Here is a 23,112-nt window from a genome sequence, read left to right on the forward strand (position 1 = left end):
CAGTATTGAGTTGTTCAGTTTGTGAAGCTATTTCTCTTAAATAAATATTTTTTTTCTGAAATTGTAATCGGGCTTAAATGGCTTATTGTTTCGTCTACGATCTGAGCCCGCAACTGGATTGACTATCTATTGTGCGTCATTGTGCTGTGGATGTCGCAGATGCGGTGAGCCTATGCACGACTAGTTGTCCACATTAATCCGACAGGGCCACGCCTGTGTCCAACTTAAATTCTTTCATTCCTCCATTAATTTCTAATTGCAGCATGGTCTTCCGCATCTCGTTTGCTGTTGCTGTTGACGGTGGCAAGATAGAATGCAGCATACAGGCTTTTATTGTTGTTGTTGTTGTTGTTGTCTAGCGGCCAAGGCAGACTCTTGCTAGATGCCTCGGTTAAAATATTTGACGTCACAGAGTGGGTATCGGTGCCCACGAGAAATACGGTCGCTGAGGCGAACTTGTGACGTCACATTAATCGGCTTGTCCGCCACACTTCACGAACGCGTGGCTCCCTGAAGTGGCCACGGGAAATCAATATACAGGGTGATTCAAAAAGAATACCACAACTTTAGGAATTTAAAACTCTGCAACGACAAAAGGCAGAGCTAAGCACTATCTGTCGGCGAATTAATGGAGCTATAGAGTTTCATTTAGTTGTACATTTGTTCGCTTGAGGCGCTGTTGACTAGGCGTCAGCGTCAGTTGATGCTAAGATGGCGACTGCTCAACAGAAAGCTTTTTGTGTTATTGAGTACGGCAGAAGTGAATCGACGACAGTTGTTCAGCGTGCATTTCGAACGAAGTATGGTGTTAAACCCCCTGATAGGTGGTGTATTAAACGTTGGTATAAACAGTTTACAGAGAATGGGTGTTTGTGCAAAGGGAAAAGTTCTGGACGGCCGAGAACGAGTGATGAAAATGTAGCACGCATCCAGCAAGCATTTGTTCGCAGCCCAGGAAAATCGACTCGCAGAGCTAGCAGAGAGCTGCAAATTCCACAATCAACTGTATGGAGAGTCCTACGAAAAAGGTTAGTTATGAAACCTTATCATCTGAAATTGGTTCAAGCACTGTCTGCAGCTGATAAGATTAAAAGAATCGATTTCTGTGATTTTATCCTTGCTCAAATGGAAACAGACGAATCTTTCGTTTCAAAGATTGTGTTTAGTGATGAAGCAACTTTCCACACTAACGGGAAAGTCAACCGTCACAATGTCTGTATATGGGGCACTGAGAATCCGCGGGAAACAACTCAGTATGAACGTGACTTGCCTAAGGTGAACGTTTTCTGTGCCATTTCAGCCAATAAAGTTTTTGGTCCCTTTTTCTTCGAAGGTGCTACTGTAACTGGACTACAGTATCTGGAGATGTTAGAGAATTGGCTGTTCCCTCAGCTCGAACAAGAAGCACAACAATTCATATTTCAGCAGGATGGAGCGCCACCACATTGGCACTTATCTGTCCATAACTACCTGAACGTCAACTACCCGAGGCGATGGATCGGCCGCCAGGCAGCCCGTGACAGAGCACTTCATCACTGGCCTCCAAGAAGCCCTGATCTTACCCCCTGCGATTTTTTCTTATGGGGTATGTTAAGAATATGGTGTTTCGGCCACCTCTCCCAGCCACCATTGATGATTTGAAACGAGAAATAACAGCAGCTATCCAAACTGTTACGCCTGATATGCTACAGAGAGTGTGGAACGAGTTGGGGTATCGGGTTGATATTGCTCGAGTGTCTGGAGGGGGCCATATTGAACATCTCTGAACTTGTTTTTGAGTGAAAAAAAACCTTTTTAAATATTCTTTGTAATGATGTATAACAGAAGGTTATATTATGTTTCTTTCATTAAATACACATTTTTAAAGTTGTGGTATTCTTTTTTAATCACCCTGTATAATAGAAAGGTACTCACTAACTTTGTCATATGCTATCGAGAGCTTGTATGCGCGTAAAAGCGCAGTCAATAAGTACTAAACTCGCCTGAAATAGTTACTCGCTCCGCCCTAGAGACGGCTACTGGCACTCGTAAGACCTACTGTGTCACTTGTTGTGACGTACACGTCACAGCCTGTCTTTTTCGCGGTCCTCGGTGGGCAGTGACGTCGTCGACGCCTTGGGCTACAATTTGGGCGTTATATGGCACACGTAGGCGACAACGTGGAGGAAACTTTCGGTGGACTTCCACTCGCTTTGAGACACAGAGACAGTGAACAAAGCACTGCTGTTTGCGCGTGGTTATCGGTGATGAGCGCGATGGATCGGTAGCTACTGCACTTACTACTGAATTCCACCCCTCCAGACTACCGGACGATGGGCGCTCGTTAAATCAGAAGATGACAAGTTAATTGGTTGTCACCAGCTAATTGCAGAACACAACAGCAACTGCCACTACGAAGAAAGTCGATACCAAGAATATCATAAGACGTTGATCCTGTTACTCAGTGAGATTTGGCAATTTTTGGCACATCGCTCATGTTTGGGTCAAATGAATCCACAACCATCGCATTAACTTCTCTAACAGGAGATATATGTATAATAACATATGTATAATAACATCACGGATTAACGACTGCATACAACGCACCACATTGTTTACAGGAAGAAACACACTTGTGTATTGAGCCTTGTAAGTCAGCACTGAAAATTAAGCTCATTTGCTTTCGTGCCTTAACCCATTCATTAAATCTGAACCTATTTGCAAATATATGGATTTGCTGACCTAAATAGTCAGTTAGCATACCACAAACATCACAAAAGCTCCAGACACTGGGTCCGGGAATGGATACAATTTGTTTCTAGCTGACAGTGAAAGTGCTCGCTGACGTTCAGTTTCATTTATTGGATTTGCCTTGCAGTGAAGAACAAAATGACGTAAATAAATCTCCCAGCTCTCATTTGCCTCATCGAAGCAAGCGAATGACTGAGGGGGAGGCAATTGCAGACTGTTATACGTTTTCCAGTAGCTATTCTTCTGTTGGTGGTGTAATTACCAATGCCCTTCTTGCTGCTGCTGTAGTTGTTACTGCCCTTGCAGCTGCAACTGCTACTGCCACATCTCAAGCATCTCATGACTGACGCTTCACATCGAATAGTTACACGGTGAGAAAGTGCAAGTGATTCAGAGTCTCTACAGCAAACGGCCCCTTCGTGTTCCCATGTTGACCCCAATGTCATCGTCGGCTGCTGTTGCAGTGGGTGTGGGATCATCGAAATTGCACCGTGGATCAATAGAAACTCGTTGCCTTATCGGATGAATCACATTTCTTGTTTTACCACATCGATGATGGTGTCCAGATACGCCGTCATCCAGGCGATCGACTGCTCAACGTCATCCATCACTTCGCCACAGACGCAGGCCGCTGGGGCAGAACTGTGCTGTGGGGGACATTCACCTGGTCGTCTTGGAATCCGTGGTAGTTTTCAAAGGCACCATGACAGCCGTGAACTACTTGAACTTGAATCCCTTCACTCTTGATTTCTTACCCGACAGTGGTGACATCTTCCAGCAGGATAACGTGACACAAGGCCACAATGGTACCACAGTAGTCTGACCAGAATGATTGCGAACTCATGTTAATGTCTTGATGTTACACCTGTTGAGGGTTTTACTTGTGATTCTCCGTATATGTCCTGTGGATATCGTGGTACGTTACGGGACAGCGCTGTGTTGGTTGGGGCGTGAACAGTATCTTGTGTACGAGATCATATACTGACAAAAGACATTTACGAGCGTCGAAGTTAGATGAATGGCAGTCTGAGTGAGACACTAGAAGCACTGAAAAGTGGGTTTATAGTATACTTCCAGGCATCGGAGCGGGCTCAAACTGCGCGACATTGCCCATACTGAGGTATAGTGCTCCAGTTAACAGGTCACGAACCATATCCTCAACATTTGCATCGAGTGGGATATGGTAACGCACCAATCTGTGAATGTGGAGAGAAAGGTTCCGCTGATCATGTCGTTTTCAGTTGGCCTCATTTTCAGGTACAGAGAGAGTGCAGACAATTAGACTACCATCTGCAAACAATTGTGACAAAAACATGTGGACTGCAGTTGATGTGATTGCAAGTACAATATCTAACTACTTAACTTACAGTCTGTAAGATTAATTTGGACGCTCGGAATATCAAAATAAAGTCAATAGATCAAGCGAGAAGCGTTTCCTCCATTATATATAATGATAGACGCTTGAAAATTTAACTAAGGAAAAGTATTTATAAAGACACAAATGCACACACACCCTAACCATGGGTTTCGTGCAACACGCAACGCTTTCAAATACCAGGCGCGAGATTTTCATATTTTCCCGCTCACAACGTTATTGCTACGGAAAAAATGAAAAGGACATTTTAACATGAAGCTAAATTTGGCACCGAGATGTGGAGTTTTCGAATTATTCAGGAAACAGTACAAAACTGACCTTCAAATGCGTATTTCTTGAGTAACTCGAAAACCATTAGCTCCAGCGAAAATGTAACATACTAAAAAATAAAACTACATTAAATATCCTAAAAAAAAGTTCCTGTTTATTTATTCTGTATGGTTAATAGTTTGCAGGTAGTGAGCAAGAGAATATGAAAATGTTGTGTGTGGATTTGGAAGGGATGGTGGGTTACATAAAACCTACCGGTAGGCGAACCTGTATCACCCCATATATAAGAAATATTTAGAAAAAAGAAAGAAAGAACGAATGCTATGACTATCCACACAGGCGTGCATAGACTCGCGGATACATCGTAACAGTTAAGCGATGTAGAAGAGTGTAGCAACAATAGGTTTAGAGATGTATTTGTTCTTTGTCGGCCAAACTTGAGTTACATCGAGGCTGCAAGTAAAATATCCAATAAAAAGAGCTGGAACGTGTTCTCTTGGAGCTGTGTTAATTTCTTTTATTTTATGTTACTTTTTAAAGATTCTTATTCTCAATATTATGTTTTATTTCTACGTTAATATTACCAATGGTTGCTGTTAAAATAACGTATTGTTGTGTACATAATATAAAACATTGTATGTCACTACGCTATCCTAATAGGTACGACCTATTTAGTTCCCAGATAACAGGTCTAAAATTCGTACCAACAAATTTAATTGAACTCAACTGAACTGCCTTGGCCACCAAATAAACCCGATGTAACACATTTACGAACTATAAGGTGCCAGCTCCGCACCAACAAACCATCAGCCCGTAACTTACGGGTATCGTGTGACGTGTGCACAGGCATCTGGCACTATCCAGAAACCTACTAAGTACTTGTCGAGTGCATGCCGCTCATAATGTAATCCGTCCCACAGGGTGAATCAACAGGCTATTAAGCACGTGGTCTCAAAATATTTTGGATCATCAGTATTTTCCAATTGTCTCTGTAATCTGTTGTTCTAAAGACACGTTATAGAGAATATAATTTACGGAAACTGGAAATAACTAACTTCACTGAAATATTTAGTTCAGTTTTATCACTGTATTCCTTTTATAGCTGTGATTTTCTTACCGTTACCGTAATTATCTTCTCGTCCATTGTATTGAACTTCTTGTACATTTGATGTGTATTTTTGCTTTTGTTGGACGCCACAGTCCAAACTCTAAATACATTTAATCACATAGTAATACTTAAAATTATTCTCTAAATATATAACAACAGTAATATTTCTAATGCAGCTATTATTTTCATTACATTCTCTAAATGTTAGACTCTAAGAAATAATACCTACTGTAGGACAGATTACCCAATATGTGACATACTTAATATGTTGTTGTTGTGGTCTTCAGTCCTGAGACTGGTTTCATGCAGCTCTCCATGCTACTCTATCCTGTGCAAGCTTCTTCATCTCCCAGTACCTACTGCGACCTACATCCTTCTGAATTTGCTTAGTGTATTGATCTCTTGGTCTCCCTCTACGATTTTTACCCTCTACAACTGCCCTCCAATACTAAATTGGTGATTCCTTGATGCCTCAACACATTTCCTACCAACCGATCCCCTCTTATAGTCAAGTTGTGCCACAAACTTCTCTTCTCCCCAATCCTATTCAATACTTCCTCATTAGTTATGTGATCTACCCATCCAATCTTCAGCATTCTTCTGTAGCACCACATTTCGAAAGCTTCTATTCTCTTCTTGTCCAAATTATTTATCGTCCATGGTTCAATTCCATACAAATACTTTCAGAAATGACTTCCTGACACTTAAATCTATACTCGATGTTAACAAATTTCTCTTCTTCACAAACGCTTTCCTTGCCATTGGCAGTCTACATTTTATATCCTCTCTACGTCGACCATCATCAGTTATTTTGCTCCCCAAATAGCAAAACTCATATACTACTTTAAGTGTCTCATTTCCTAATCTAATTCCCTCAGCATCACCTGACTTAATTCGACTACATTCTATTATCCTCGTTTTGCTTTTGTTGATGTTCATCTTATATCCTCCCTTCAAGACACTGTCCATTCCGTTCAACTGCTCTTCCAAGTCCTTTGCTGTCTCTGACAGAATTACAATGTCATCGGCGAACCTCAAAGTTTTTATTTCTTCTCCATGGATTTTAATTCCTACTCCGAACTTTTCTTTTGTTTCCTTCACTGCTTGCTCAATATACAGATTGAATAACATCGGGGAGAGGCTACAACCCTGTCTCACTCCCTTCCCAACCACTGCTTCCCTTTCATGTCCCTCGACTCTTATAACTGCCATCTGGTTTCTGTACAAATTGTAAATAACCTTTCGCTCCCTGTATTTTACCCCTGCCACCTTCAGAATTTGAAAGAGAGTATTCCAGTCAACATTGTCAAAAGCTTTCTCTAAGTCTACAAATGCTAGAAACGTAGGTTTGCCTTTCCTTAGTCTAGCTTCTAAGATAAGTCGTAGGGTCAGTATTGCCTCACGTTTTCCAATATTTTTACGGAATCCAAACTGATCTTCCCCGAGGTCGGCTTCTAATAGTTTTCCCATTCGTCTGTAAAGAATTCGCGTTAGTATTTTGCAGCAGCGACTTATTAAACTGATAGTTCGGTAATTTTCACATCTGTCAGCACCTGCTTCCTTTGGGATTGGAATTATTACATTCATTTTGAAGTCTGAGGGTATGTCACCTGTCTCATACATCTTTCTCACCAGATGGTAGAGTTTTGTCAGGACTGGCTCTCCCAGGGCTGTCAGTAGTTCTAAGGGAATGTTGTCTACTTCCGGAGCCGTGTTTCGACTCAGTTCTTTCAGTGCTCTGTCAAACTCTTGACGCAGAATCATATCTCCCATTTCATCTTCATCTACATCCTCTTCCATTTCCATAATACTGTCCTCAAGTAGAAGCGGTAAAGATATCAAAACTGGCCAGAACTACAAGCACTGCCGCTGTTACCAGGCGAACGAGTTACGCATTTGTAGTCAAACACAGAAGCATAATGGACATGGCGCAAACAGATAGATGCATCATAAGGCAGGGAAAGCAAACAGCCTGGGGCACTATAACAGCGCCGCTAGTCGCCACGGGTAACACGAGCCAAGGGTTAGGTAAGAAGATGCTTATGGCGCCGTTATATGAACCGTCGCCTTATACGTCATTACTAGTCGTCCACAGCGAATCAGTGAGAGACCGGTAACTAGAGAACACATGTCCGGGCAATGGTAACAAACCAGAAAGAATGAAGGCGATAGAATCCAACCAATTGCGCTCGCCAGCACGCAAGCATAAAGGAGAAATTGTAATTGGTCCCCAGAAGGAACGTTTCGTAAAAGTTCACATAACCCTAGTGAGAGGTACAGAAATTCTGATCTCCAGGCAAGAAGTCCACCCGGACGTGTCTATCCTGGAAGCATTAGACACTGTGCTGGAAGGAACCTTCATCACTAGTATGCGCGGCACTAGAGGTGAAGATAATCACTTAGAGACCCTCGAAATACTCACAGAGACAATCCCACTTCGTAGTAACTTCAAAGTTCGAGAAACAGCAACCAAACCGGAGGTCGTGGCAAAGTCGATAAGCAGTTACCCCCAGGAAAATATGCCAAGCAATCATTTGACTAGTGAGGAAAGACAGACTCTCGAGAGTATATGCACTGAATATAGTGATGTATTTCACTTACCTAGTAAAGTTTTAACGCAGACCACATTAGTGAAGCAACATATACCCCTGTAACCGGAGGCAGAAAACATGATTATAAATCAATGGTATTATCGAATATTGCAAACTCAGCAAGAAGCTCAAATGGCTCTGAGTATTATGGGACTTAACATCTGAGGTCATCAGTCCCCTAGAACTTAGAACTACTTAAACCTAACTAACCTAAGGACATCACACACATCCATGCCCGAGGCAGGATTCGAACCTGCGACCGTAGCGATCGCACGGTTCCGGACTGAAGCGCCTAGAACCGCTCGGCCACCGCGGCCGGCCAGCAAGAAGCCTTACAGGTCGAAATACAGGGAATGCTAGTAGATGGGATAATATCCCATACTAACAGTTCCTGAAACTTCCCCCTCCTAATGTTGCCAAAGAAAGTAGACGCCAGTGTTGACAGAAGCGGAGGATAATAGCTGATTATAGAAAGCTCAATGGTATTTTCCTCAACATAGCGTTTCCAGTCCCACGAATCGATGAGTATTATATCTCCCATTTCATCTTCATCTACATCCTCTTCCATTTCCATAATATTGTCCTCAAGTACATCGCCCTTGTATAGACAATCTATATACTCCTTCCACCTTTCTGCTTTCCCTTCTTTGCTTAGAACTGGGTTTCCATCTGAGCTCTTGATATTCATACAAGTGGTTCTCTTTTCTCCAAAGGTCTCTTTAATTTTCCTGTAGGCAGTATCTATCTTACCCCTAGTGAGATAAGCCTCTACATCCTTACATTTGTCCTCTATCCATGCCTGCTTAGCCATTTTGCACTTCCTGTCTATCTCATTTTTGAGACGTTTGTATTCCTTTTTGCCTGCTTCATTTACTGCATTTTTATATTTTCTCCTTTCATCAATTAAATTCCGTATTTCTTCTGTCACCCAAGGATTTCTACTAGCGCTCGTCTTTTTACCTACTTGATCCTCTGCTGCCTTCACTACTTCATCCCTCAAAGCTACCCATTCTTCTTCTGCTGTATTTCTTTCCCCCATTCCTGTCAATTGTTCCCTTATGCTCTCCCTGAAACTCTGTACAACCTCCGGTTCTTTCAGTTTATCCAGGTCCCATCTCCTTAAATTCCCACCTTTTTGCAGTTTCTTCAATTTAAATCTACAGGTCATAACCAATAGATTGTGGTCAGAATCCACATCTGCTCCTGGAAATGTCTTACAATTTAAAACCTGGTTCCTAAATCTCTGTCTTACCATTATATAATCTATCTGAAACCTGTCAGTATCTCCAGGCTTCTTCCATATATACAACCTTCTTTCATGATTCTTGAATCAAGTGTTAGCTATGATTAAGTTGTGCTCTGTGCAAAACTCTACCAGGCGGCTTCCTCTTTCATTTCTTACCCCCAATCCATATTCACCTGCTACGTTTCCTTCTATCCCTTTTCATACTGCCGAATTCCAGCCACCCATGACTATTAATTTTCCGTCTCCCTTCACAATCTGAATAATTTCTTTTATTTCATCATACATTTCTTCAATTTCTTCTTCATCTGCAGAGCTAGTTGGCATATAAACTTGTACTACTGTAGTAGTCGTGGGCTTCGTATCTATCTTGTCCACAATTATGCGTTCACTATGCTGTTTGTAGTAGCTTACCTGCATTCCTATTTTCCTATTCATTATTAAACCTACTCCTGCATTACCCCTATTTGATTTTGTATTTATAACCCTGTATTCACCAGACCAAAAGTCTTGTTCCTCGTGTCACCGAACTTCACTAATTCCCACTATATCTAACTTTAACCTATCCATTTCCCTTTTTAAATTTTCTAACCTACCTGCCCGATTAAGGGATCTGACATTCCACGCTCCGATCCGTAGAATGCCAGTTTTCTTTCTCCTGATAACAACATCCTCTTGAGTAGTCCGCGTCCGGAGATCCGAATGGGGGACTATTTTACTTCCGAAATATTTTACTCAAGAGGACGCCATCATCATTTAACCATACAGTAAAGCTGCATGCCCTCGGGAAAAATTACGGCCGTAGTTTCCCCTTGCTTTCAGCCGTTCGCACTACCAGCACAGCAAGGCCGTTTTGGTTATTGTTACAAGGCCAGATCAGTCAATCATCCAGACTGTTGCCCTTGCAGGTACTGAAAAGACTGCTGCCCCTCTTCGGGAACCACACGTTTGTCTGGCCTCTCAACAGATACCCCTCCGTTGTGGTTGCACCTACGGTACGGCTATCTGTATCGCTGAGGCACGCAAGCCTGCCCGCCAACGGCAAGGTCCATGGTTCATGGATATATACTGAGATTAATAAAAGCAATTTGAAATAATAAACATTATATTATAATTCTGTGTTATCCCCCTCAACTATATTTCTTATTTCTTATACGCTACGCACCCACTTCTCGTATTCTGACTTTAAAAAGAGTAAATTGGAATAATTCTGCGTAGCAAAACTTGTTCGCTGGTGGTGTGCCTCTTGGCAGAAACCGAGTTCTTTCTTTTTTACCGCAAATACTGATCCCACTTTATGCTAGAGCTATTAGTTCACATCTCAACTAATCAATTAATTAAGACTTCTAGCATTTCTTGCTGGAATCTAATACCGTGAGCTTTGTTTATAAATCTCTAGGCAAACTTTTTTTGAGAGGGTGAAACGCCCTAGCAACAATGAATATTTATTACTATATCTTACTTTGTGAGCTTTGTCAAAAATAGTATGTGATACTAACGCTTCGGATGTCATAATGCAAGACTTGGGCGAGGTACAGCGGTATCGACGTTATCAGCAAGTAGAAACTCATGTCGGAAGTGACCATGACTGCGATGAGCGCCCAGATGGCTGGAGTCAGCAAAATAGTCTTCCACGGCACCGGCAGATTTGTCTGTAACAGCAACGAAGAAACATTTTTCAGTTAAACTAACGAATATGTTTACTTTGTAAGTAGTGCGGCTATGGCGACTTTGCACGTCTGGTTGCCTGAATGCCAGTGGTAGTAAAATGTATCCCTCTCTCTGACACACAAACACATATTTAGATCTCTCACCATTATTTTGCAAGACATTAAAACTAAACAACCAATCACAATGTACCCCATATCTGCCATCTTTGCAATGTTCAAAATCATCCAAACGATTTCAAATATTGAGGATATGAATTAAACAACGCCTTCAGTTACTTTTTCGTGTTTTATTAACTACACGATGCATTTCGGACCCTGTGGGTCCATCGTCAGGTGTAATTTGCCTTAATACATGTTTTATTTCTTCTCTTGAGTGAGGTGAAATGCATATTCCTGTCACGAAAAAGTTTAATGTTATGTTATTAATTTCATAATTCGAACGCGTAAAATATGTGCAAAATAGTGGAAAACGAACAGCGTAAACTTACCACATAATCTAAGGAAAGCATATTTAACGTTTTAGCACCGGCAAACATTCTTTTCTCCGTCGTTTTAGTACATTTCACTTCATCCAAGAGGCACATTCGTACACACGTTTATAAACGCTTCACAGATGTTTTTGTACATGATATTGTCAAATGCTAAAGATATAACTATTAAGCAATTGACATATGCAGGAAATAACTTTAGAATAGGTCTTTAAAATTACTGAAATAACTATGGCTTGCGAAATCTGTTTGTTCATTTAATATGGATTCTGGATTTTTGATTTTGTGGAGATATATCTCCAGTTGTTCTAACCGACTTAGGGTCTTACCATTGGCTTCGTTATGTAGTATTACCAAATTGTTTTCTAGACTGTTGATGACATGTTTCCAACATATGTTATGCAATGACCGATTTTTCGAAATTCTTGAACCTGAAAGCATTTACACGTTCTTGAAAACGGGTCTTGAAGTTTCTGCCTGTTTTCCCTACATAGTAGGCAGGACAACTGGGGCATAATACTTTGTACACTCCGCTGTTGTTGTATGTTTGTGTATTTGATTTTACGTTATGGATGAGTTAGTTTCCTAACTTATTATTGGTTGAGAATGCAACTGTTACATCTGTTTTTCTCAAAAGGTTGGCGATTTTTTGTGATATGGGGCCCAGGTATGGGATACTGGCGAATATTTTCTCTTCTTTCTCAGTGCGTCCATTCGTTGTCTTGCTTTTGTGTATTTGTCTGCTTAACTTGTCAGTTGTTTTGGCTGTGTAGCCATTGCTTATGGCAGTGCTCTTTGTTGTACCTATCTTATTCTTGGCGGTGTTTTCTTCTAAATCAAGGGAGTGTACTCTGTGTAGCATGGACCTAAATGCAGCATGTTTAATTCATACCTCCAATGTTTTGAATACAGTCACGTTTTAAGCTGCAAAATATGGATAAAATTAAATTAGATTTCAAATATTTATCAAACATGCTGGCCGAAGTGGCCGTGCGGTTAAAGGCACTGCAGTATGGAACCGCAAGACCGCTACGGTCGCAGGTTCGAATCCTGCCTCGGGCATGGATGTTTGTGATGTCCTTAGGTTAGTTAGGTTTAACTAGTTCTAAGTTCTAGGGGACTAATGACCTCAGCAGTTGTGTCCCATAGTGCTGAGAGCCATTTTTTTTATCAAACATACACACACACACACACACACAAACACACACACAAACACACACAGACACTCACACACACCTGTATCCACACATCTTGTATTATTTATAAAAAATATGTCAGTTTCATGTAAATTGTGTAAATTGGGATCACGTTCAAAAGAATCAGAACACTCAAAATTTTTGTCATCACCTACATAAACATAATACACTGACGGAAAAAAATCGCAACACCAAGAAGGAGTTGTAAAACGAATGTTGCTATGCGTGTTTCTACATCTGAAAAATCATGACTATCCAAATTTCAGTCGTGAAAGACTGGCGCTAGTAGCCCCACTATGAGTACGCAAATCAGGCTTACCTTAAATACATGCAGTAACGGTCATGAGCATTAGTTACCTTTGAGATTGGAAGTAGCGAGTTGATGTTAGTAATGAATACCTTTAAGGCGACAAACAATTATCAGCGCCTCTACGAGTTTGAGCGAGGTCATGTAATAGTGATACGATAAGTTTGATGCTGCTTCTGAGATCCTGCAGAAAGACTTGGCAAGAATGTAGCCACTATGCATGATTTCTGGCAGATGTGGTCACGAGTATGTACGGTCTCAATATGACCGGGCCCCATGCAGCCACATTGGAGGCATCAGGGGGGTGTAATATCGCTTGGCCCGTGCTAGCCGAAGGAAGTGATCGGTTCAATGACCTTCCTATTGTTTTCGGTATAAAGTGAATGTATATCGCGAGTTGGTGCGTTTCACCTGCGCGGTTGCTCCATAGCGAGCGTAGAAAAGTAAGAAAATCGGAATGTGACGACTTTGTTACGATAACGAGAGTACGTATAGGAAGTGTATATACAATGAAACAGTCATTGTTAGCCGCCATATTACATAATTTGTGTTTTTGAGATTCACAAGCAGTATGTAATGCTAATGTGTAGTTTAGTACCGGCCAGAATACAGTCAGTTGCATTTTAAAGGTAATTGCGCGTATTTAATTTTTATCAGAGGATTCTGTGAGGAAATATTATGCACTGCACGCTTTTATAGGACTTCGAACATTTGGTGGTCGATGTTTGCGGTAGAACCTCCTTCTATCACACGGTCAGAGCATAGAGAAAGTTTCATTTCACTCGCAATCATCAAATGACCAAATGCGGTTGGCAGCGTTCCAGTTCGGGAAGATCCTATAGAAGTTTTCTTTTCTCACATTTCAAGAATTTTACAGCAAATGTCGGAGTCGGCAGCTCCTTGTCCACCACCAGAGTAACTTGTCTACGTGTACGAAATTACGTGCGCTATGGGTTCAAATGGTTCAAATGGCTCTGAGCACTATGGGACTCAACTGCTGTGGTCATGAGTCCCCTAGAACTTAGAACTACTTAAACCTAACTAACCTAAGGACAGCACACAACACCCAGCCATCACGAGGCAGAGAAAATCCCTGACCCCGCCGGGAATCGAACCCGGGAACCCGGGCGTGGGAAGCGAGAACGCTACCGCACGACCACGGGATGCGGGCGTGCGCTATGGGGATCGTCTACGCCGATTGTGATCTTCACAGGCATACCAACAGAGACACTACACACACTAGTTCAGTAACAACGAGTATGATAGTACCATCTTGAAAACATTAACTCTTCTTTTGAACAGTAAAATGATACAAAAAAGGAAGACCGTCGTGTTCGGCATATGGCTCTGGCGCGTCGTACTGCATCTGCAGCTACAATTTCAGCGGCAGTTGGCATCACAGTGACACAAAGAACTGTTAGCTTCAAGCCAGAGCCCTGTAACGTTGATTCTAGTGACCTCAGATCACTTCCAATTGCGACTTGAGTAGTGTCAAGTGAGAGGTCTTTGGAGGTCAGGGTGCGGCTCTATTGTGTTTTCTGATGACAGCCGCTATGCTTCGGTATCGGTGGTGACCATTTGTTGGTCAGGAGACCAGTTGAGGGCCTGCAACCGACCTGTCTGTGTGTTAGACACACTGGACGTACACCTGCAGTTATGGTCTCGGTTACGATTTCGTATGACAGCAGGAGCACTGTCGTGGTTATCCCACGCAACCTGACTGAAAATCTGTACGTAACTCTGGTGATTCGACCTGTTGTAACGGTCGTGAGCGTTACTTACCTTTGAGATTGAACCCTGATGTTAGTCAAGAACACGTTTCAGACGACAGAAACGCTATTATCAACACCTCACTGAGTTTGAACGAGGTCGTGTAATAGGGCTACGATAAGTTGGAGACTCACTCTGCTGTACTGCAGAAAGACTTGTCAGGAATGTAGCCATTGTACATGATTGCTGGCAGTGGTAGTCACGAGTGCGCAAGGTCTCGAGATGACCGGGCCCCAGACGGCCATTCATGAACAGCATACTAAGGGTGTTTTCCCACAGGACAACGTACGCTCACATCCTGCTGTTGTAGCCCAACATGCTCTACAGAGTGTCGACATGTTGCCTTGGCCTGCTCGATCATCAGACCTGTCTCCAGTCGAGCACATACGGGGAATCATCGGACGACAACTCCAGCCTCATCCACAACCAGCACTAACCTCCACGTATTGACCGACCATGGATGGAACTCCCTGAAACTGACATCCGCCACCTGTACAACATAATGCACGCATGTTTGCCTGCTTTTATTAATGTGCCAACATTTCACATTTGTAGTGGCTTATCTGTGCTTTCATTAACCTCTAATCTCGAGCACACTAGGCTCGCATTCAATCCCGCGTCCGGCCATCCTGATTTAGGTTTTCCGTGATTTCCCTAAATAGCTTCAGGCAAATGCCGGGATGGTTCCTTTGAAAGGGCACAGCCGACTACCTTCCCCATCCTCCCCTAATCGAAAGAGACCGATGACCTCACAGTTTGGTCTCCTCCCCAACTCTAATCTCGCAACGTTAATCACATGAATATGTTACCTTGACACATGTATTCCCAAAATTTCATTACTCTACATTAATTATTTTGGTATTGCGACTTTTTCCCGTCTGTGTGTATTGAGAATACTGCTGTAAATTATAGTGTTTTCATGTCAAAGACTTTGTAGGCATGCAGAAGTACTATCTCTCTCTCTCTCATTGTTTGTGTCAAATAGTGTCTCAGATTGTAGCAATTGTGAACGCCCATAGATCGCTCTCTGAACAATAACGAAAAATGCAAGGAAAAATAAACACTCAAATTTAATATTTCCATATCTAAATTGTTCTACAAAATGCATAATGCTTGTGAAGTACCACAGTGTGATTTTCACGACTAAAAGGTCTAAAAAAACGCAACACAAAAATGCTATGTTTCTGTCAAGTGTCACAACATTTAGGCCTAGCTGAAGTGATGCACCACAACGAGCCAGACCAAGCCAGTAACTGCACAAAATACACCTTGGCAGACAAGCTAAGCAGACAAGCACATAAATAAATAGGCAGCCTGAATTACTGTCAGCTACTGGAAGAATGCACTTAATGTGTGGCACTAAATGCATGACTGTGGACTGTCAGATTAGTTGCCAGAATCCTATTTCCGTGTGTAAATTATCTTCATTATTTTTATACAACAGTACAAATCTCATGTGGATAAACTAACACGCTAAGCAGGCATTTAATAGTTCCTCCTAGGCCATAAGCGCACATAGAATAGTTATGTCACTGTGATTATCATACACAAATGATTCTATATAATTCATGTCTAACTAAAATAACATATCAACTCGAAGAGTGCAGTTACTGTGCAACCTACACTTGACGCCTAAAAACATTAACTTTCAAATCAAGCGCCACAATGCTATTTCGATACCTTAATTGTCTGTAAATAGATATTGATATTCCGATCTATGTTATTGATTGTACAGAGAAAGAAGTTTCATTACCGGTTGTTCTTCTGTAAAGCCTCATCTCGGCATCACGATCTTATGCCTGAAGGCGATAAAGCATCATATTCGACACTACATAAATATAAGTGTACATTTCCTGTCTATAATACCTTTCCTTTATCCTGAAGGAGATGAAGAATAGGAAGGCATGTGGAATTGATGATTTGCCAGCAGAACTGTTGAAGAGTCTGGGAAACAAGTCAAAAAAAGAAAAAGTCTACCTTTGTAACGAGATATATGACAAAGGGGAATGGCCTGAGCACTTCCTTGCAACAGTTATGATACCAACAGAGAAAAAGAGAAACATTGAAAAAATGTGAAGAGCACCGGACTATCAGTCTAATTTCTCATGCAGCTAAAGTGTAGCAGAGAGTGTTGGATAGAAGGATATATGGCAAGCTGGATAGAGGGATTGCAGAGGATCAGTTCGGATTTAGAAGAGGAAAAGGAACAAGAGATGCTATTGGCCTGTTAAGAACTATATGGGAAAGATATATGGAAAAAGGTAGAGACATTTTGCTGTTTTTATAGATTTAGAAAAGGCTTTTGACGGGTTCAGTGGAACAAGCTGAAGAGGAAACGAGTAGATTGGAAAGAGAGACGACTGTTACAGACTCTATATTTACACCAGGAAGTAAGGATAAGGATTGGAAATGAAACGTCAGAAGGAAGCAGCATTGGACGAGGTGTTAGACAAGGTTGTTGTCTGTCCCCGCTGTTGTTTAACGTATACCTTGAATAGATTATTGTGAAAAGCTTAGATGGGAAAAGAGGAATATGTATTGGTGGAAAGAGAATAGAATGTATAAGATTTGCTGATGACATGGTATTAGTGGCAGGAAGTGAGCGGACAGTGAATAACATGCTGAAAGATCTGAATGAAGCTTGTGTGAAATATGGGATGCAAATAAACACAGCAAAAACAAAGGGTATGGTCATCAGTACAAGACGCAGAAGGTCGTAAGAGAAAGGAAAAAGAACTGGTTGGGACATTCATTGAGAATGGAGTGCTTGCTAGCAGATGCTTTGGAAGGAGAAGACTGAGAGGAAGAAGGAGATACAAGATGATAGACGACTTAAAGGGAAGAGGAAATTATGCAGACCTGAAGAGGATGGCAGACGACCGGACAGCCTGGAGAACTACCATGTGAAAACATGCCTTGTGGCATAACACTGATGATGATGATCCAGAACAAAGCTGCATTAATAAACCACCGGTGTCCTACGCACCAATGACACACTTTTCGACACTTCTGCTCCACAAACTGTACTAAAAATGATGTACTTTGACGAGTTCTTTATTACATTATAACACCTAAACTACGTATGTTGGTAATACGCAGAGACCTACATAATGCAAACGTAAACAGAGCCACAGGCAATAGTGAAACAACGCTCCACACAGAGACGTATCTTTCATATCTCTTTGTACCATAGGTCTCTGTTCAAGAACGAAAATTTGACCTTTGCAACAAATTAAAATAATCCAGTTATCTGTTTCGCTTGAGTGGCCTTAGGCAGAGCTAAATCGAAGTCCCTCATTCACTTCTAAAACATCTTTATACGGTTACAGTGATTTATTTACATTTTTTTGCTGTTGCAAATCACTATCAGTTTATCGGGGTAAGTAGTATACTGCACACATGGCTAGTAAATCTGCTACTGTGGTGAAATCTCGTCAAATCGGCCAGTATTAAGGATAGGTAGCGTCGCTGAGAAGCCTCAGCTAGCCTTTCGCCTCTGACAAAAGTTGTTCCTCATGTCGTGACCTATCGCCCCTATATGTCTAAGACAAAAACTGTAAAATCCTGTATATGCCAACAGGAAGCGAGAGGGAACTTCTTAAAAACCTGCCTGGCAAACCCTGCACTAACATGAAGTGGCACTTGCCGAAGGCCTCAAAACTGATTGCGTCAGTCAGCATGCCGTTTAGGTTATGTACATTTCATCCTGAACTAAAAATAATATTTACGTTTTTTGACGCACTTCTTCTAAAGATCTAAGGAGTGTAGTTTCGAGGTACCTGCTTAGATTAAGGGTACAAACTCACTGAAACGAGTAGAAACGGTATTTGTGTATGGGGCATCGAAACCAAACTGACACTCTGTCACCTTGTATATGGCACCTTCCAAGTGTATAATGAAGAACATGCAAATGAAGCTTTTTGGATGAGGCGTTAAAGTTGGCTGCTTATATGCTGATGTAATGCTGCCAAGCCTTACGAATGTCAGTGGATGAGGATCTATTAGTGAAAACAGTACCTGTCAATTCAACGTATCTTAACTGCTGGTATGAAGTGTTTATCGTGAAAAAATAATTTATTTGTCATTTAAACAGGGTGTACAAAACTCATGGTAAGGGATGTTCCGTTAGGAGATGTGCCCTCTGTTACACCCAGAAGTTACTGTTAGATGCAGCCTACAGCACCGACGTAGCTACGATATCTGAGCAGACTGGTTCGAGTTCGATTCACCGTCTGCCAGATATTTTTCTTTGGTACGAGGTCTGGAAGGGCTCTCACCCTCATGATGCCAATTGAGGAGCTACCTGAATGAGAAGTAGCAGGTCCATGCCAAGAAAGCCGACAACTAAAAGGAGAGCGATGTGCTGCTCTCACACCCCTCCATACTGCATCTGAATGACGTCATTTGCAGAGGATGACACGGCGGTCGGTCGATGCCGATTGGTATGTGCCAGAAGGTCGAGCTGTTACAGACATATAAGTGATAAACTTGGCTGCACATCGTGGAGTTAATCCACTTTGAAAGTGGGGGCAATGTATGGGGAGATTACGCAAGAATGCAGGGTTTCGATGTCAGCAGGATGGATCTCAGTTACACTCGAGACCATGTTTCCACATGTGTCAACTGCTACATGGCAAGACCACAAGTGTTGATGAATGGACATCACGTCACCTTCGCAGATACATATGTGGCGATCAATGGTGTACTGTGAATGAGATCACCACTGACTTGATGTCGGAGCATCAGGAACCAATTTATCCCAGGACCGTACTGACGAGGAGACTACACGGAAATCATATTTTTATAATTTTTGCTATATATGGTTCATGAAGTTCGAGAATCGGATACTTATCTTCCAACATCAGCAACGTGCATCAATACTACAGACAGCAGTGCTGTCTCGCTGCAGTCTGCAACAACAAAAACATACCCTCTCTATCAGCGCTGCAGCGCTATAACACGGAATATAGACCTGAGCATGTGCTCACTCTGTTCATGAACCAAAGGAGCATTCAACATAATCTATTTAAGAGAGCAGTGCTATTCAAAATGGAAGTTTACTTTCGTAAATGTTACATTTGTGCTTCAAAAGAAGAGTTTTTAATTGTGTGCATCAAGTGAAGCTTTAATGTTCGTAGACAGGTGTATATATTCGACACACTCCTGTGTCAATGGATTGTATAAAGTTAAGTAAATCTTTTTATCATTCTTGTAATAAAGTGAACTAACGTTTCATATGTTGAGGTTATCAGCCAACTCCCAGAGGAATCAAAAACCCAAAAACTGTAGTTCAGTCAGGTCATAACAATGAGTTAAGGATAATTCGAAAAAGACATCACGCTTGCTGTGGTGCCCTATGAGAGGCAAATTAAGACCAGTTGCGAATCACTCATGCGAGAGTATCGTGAATAGAAAGACAGAGTCGTATGACAGTGTTGGCTGAGAGACCTCGAAGAGTAGGTCCAGCCACTAAATCTGAAAGGTTCTTCTTGCCCTGTGCATAATGACCCATTTCCTTGCAGTTTGTGAAAGAATTACAGGTTTCAGTGGATGCGTCGATAGTTTGATGTCTTGTTTGTGTCGTGTGATGATGAGAGAATTTAGAAGGTGAAACCCAGTGCCGCCACAGTGCTTAATTCTCTTGAATGGTTCGGAGAAAGCCACCAAGATTAACGTGCCCGTCCGACGGACGGATCACATCAACAGTGTAACGCCCTCACGCCCTAACACACCGTGGGAAGGTTTTGCAATCTGATCCAGTACACTGGTGTAAAGTCAGGAGATCAAGAATCCTAAGCCGCCTCCCCAAATTTAGTAGATACACTCATGCACATAAATTAAGGGTAAAGCTAACACATGGTGAAACAACGCTGTAGTGGGCGGCTTGCAGGTTTAAATCACCTCGGGGTATGACCATGAGGTGTATTTGACCTGCGGTCGTCCGTCGGTGGCGCTGGCAGCAGTCCACATACGCAGAGGTATGTTGGTGCATGTCAGAGTACGGTGCAGCGAGTAAGTGTGCAAACGTTTTCAGACGTGCTAATGGTGCGTGTCACAGTGTACAACACCCCAAGAAGACAGATATCTCACCATCAGTGCCCGCATACGACCACAGAGTACTGCAGGTAGCTTTGCTCGGGACCTTACCGCAGCCACTGGAACAGTTGTCTCCAGGCACACAGTCTACAGACGACTGAACAAACATAGTTTATTCGCCCAGAGACCTGCAAGGTGCATTCCACTGACCCCTGACCATAGGAGAGCCTGTAAAGCCTGGTGTCAACAACACAGTACAAGGTCATTGGAACAGTGGTCCCAGGTTTTGTTCACGGACGAGTCCAGGTATAGTCTGAACAGTGATTCTCGCCGGGTTTTCATCTTGCGTGAACCAGGAACCAGCTACCAACTCCTTAATGTCCTTGAAAGGGACCTGTAAGGAGGTAGTGATTCGATGGTGTGCGGTGGGATTATGATTGGTGCACGTACACCCCTGCATGTCTTTGACAGGGGAACTGTAACAGGTCAGATGTATCGGGACGTAATTTTGCACCAGTATGTCCGCCTTTTCAGGGGTGCAGTGGGTCCCACCTTCCTCCTGATGGAGCTGCCATCGTGGAGGAGTACCTTGAAACAGAGATATCAGGCGAATGGAGTGGCCTGTCTGTTCTCCAGACCTAAACCCCATCGAGCACTCGGTCGACGTATCGCGGCACGTCTTCAAACCCCTAGGACATTTTAGGAGCTCCGACAGGCACTACAGGTACTGGTGCAAGAATGGGAGGCTATACGACAGCAGCTGCTCGACCACCTGATCGAGAGTATGCCAACCCCTTGTGAGGCCTGCGTACGTGTGCATGGTGATCATATCCCTTATGGATGTCGGGGTACATGCCCAGTAAACAGTGGCGTTTTGTAGCACATGTGTTTCGGGACGGTTTTCTCAACTGGGGCTGCTCACTAAATTCCGAAATCCGATCTTCACCGATGACGTAGAGCATATATTATTACCACCAAATTTCAAATCGCGCAATGTTCACCATTCAAAGATAAGGGAAATAAGAGCTCGTACTGAGGCGTTCAGACGGTAGACGGTCGTTTTTCCCTCGCGCGATTCGCGAGGGGAACAAAGGGGGGGGGGGGGAATATGACTTTGGCGTGAATTGTGCTCTCCGTGACACACCGCTTGGTGGCTAGCGGAGTATATATGTAAATGTAGAACTGATCACCAATACCGTGAACTTACAGATCTGTGTCGTGTGTGTTCCCTATGTGCCTTTGCTATTAGCGCCAGTTTTGTGTAGTGCCACGTTGTTTGGCACCACGTTCTGCAATTATCGTTAATTTATGAGCATGAGTGTAGAACGTCATAAACATTGAGCAGCTTGAAAAGGAAACTGCAAGGCGAAATTCGACAGAGACAGAAGTGAAATATGTGGACAAATAAGTGTGAAATATGTTAAATCTATGTGAAATATGTTTGACATATGAGTAAACGGTTAAAAATCTTAAACTAAATCCCTGGAAATTTGGTAAACATATTAGTTACGATCCGGAAATAAATACTGTGGGGGCAGGAACGATCAGACTCGATTGGGGTTTAAGTGATGACGTGGAAAGTGAAGGAGATAGGAAGAGATAGCAGACAGGGATGGGGAAGGAGGAAATGGGCACAGATAGGGGAAGAGGAGAAGATGGCCGGAGAGAGAGAGCAGAGGAGGAGATGGACAGATAAAATGAAAGAGGAGGAGATGGACAGAGACATAGGGGAGGAAGAGCTGGGAGGAGGGAGGGAAGACGTGAACATGGACGGAGAAAGAAAAGAGGAGGAACTGGACAGACCGAGGAGGGAGGAGAAGATGAACAGTGAGAGAGGATATCAGGATGTAGACAGAGAGAGAGGGACAGAGTGAGGGGGGAAGAGGAGATGGACCGAGTGCGAAGAACGAAATAGAAGGAGAAGGGCCAGATGGACATAGAGAGAGGCGGAAGAGATGGACAGACAGTGCCGTATTGAGGAGACAGACAGAGAGTGAAAGGGACGAGATGGACAGGGAAAAGGGGTGGGAGGAGATTGACTAATCGAAGACTGGAATAAATACGTATCCAGGCAATGCCGGGTACTTAGGTAGACATTAAAATAAAACTGAACGTCATCATCGTAAAATCTGCTCACACAGTCGGAGACCCGCCGTATCTGCGGAACAGCAAATGCCTGTTCATTTGAGGAGTGACAACTGGCTGAGTTCGACAGAGAGCTTAGGGTGCCCTCCTACACCTTGCCGGTTGGCTTCTCAATGCCAGAGAGGGTATGTTACCGTAGATATTGAGTCGTTATTGCCCCAGTTTTTGTTTCATTACACTTTA

The 23,112-nt window shown here is 42.6% G+C and overlaps 1 protein-coding gene across 1 annotated transcript in view; it reads right to left on the minus strand.

The window, feature by feature from the left end:
* The window catches only part of LOC126252746 (sialin-like), a 140,867-nt gene that overhangs the window by 41,697 nt on the left and 76,058 nt on the right, over positions 1 to 23,112 (minus strand). Inside the window, exon 6 of the mRNA XM_049953651.1 lies at positions 10,817 to 10,969. Within this exon, the coding sequence (XP_049809608.1) occupies positions 10,817 to 10,969 (153 nt within the window). The remainder of the gene's footprint in view (positions 1 to 10,816; positions 10,970 to 23,112) is intronic.

Source organism: Schistocerca nitens, chromosome 4 (assembly GCF_023898315.1).
Source record: "Schistocerca nitens isolate TAMUIC-IGC-003100 chromosome 4, iqSchNite1.1, whole genome shotgun sequence".
NCBI lineage: Eukaryota > Metazoa > Arthropoda > Insecta > Orthoptera > Acrididae > Schistocerca > Schistocerca nitens.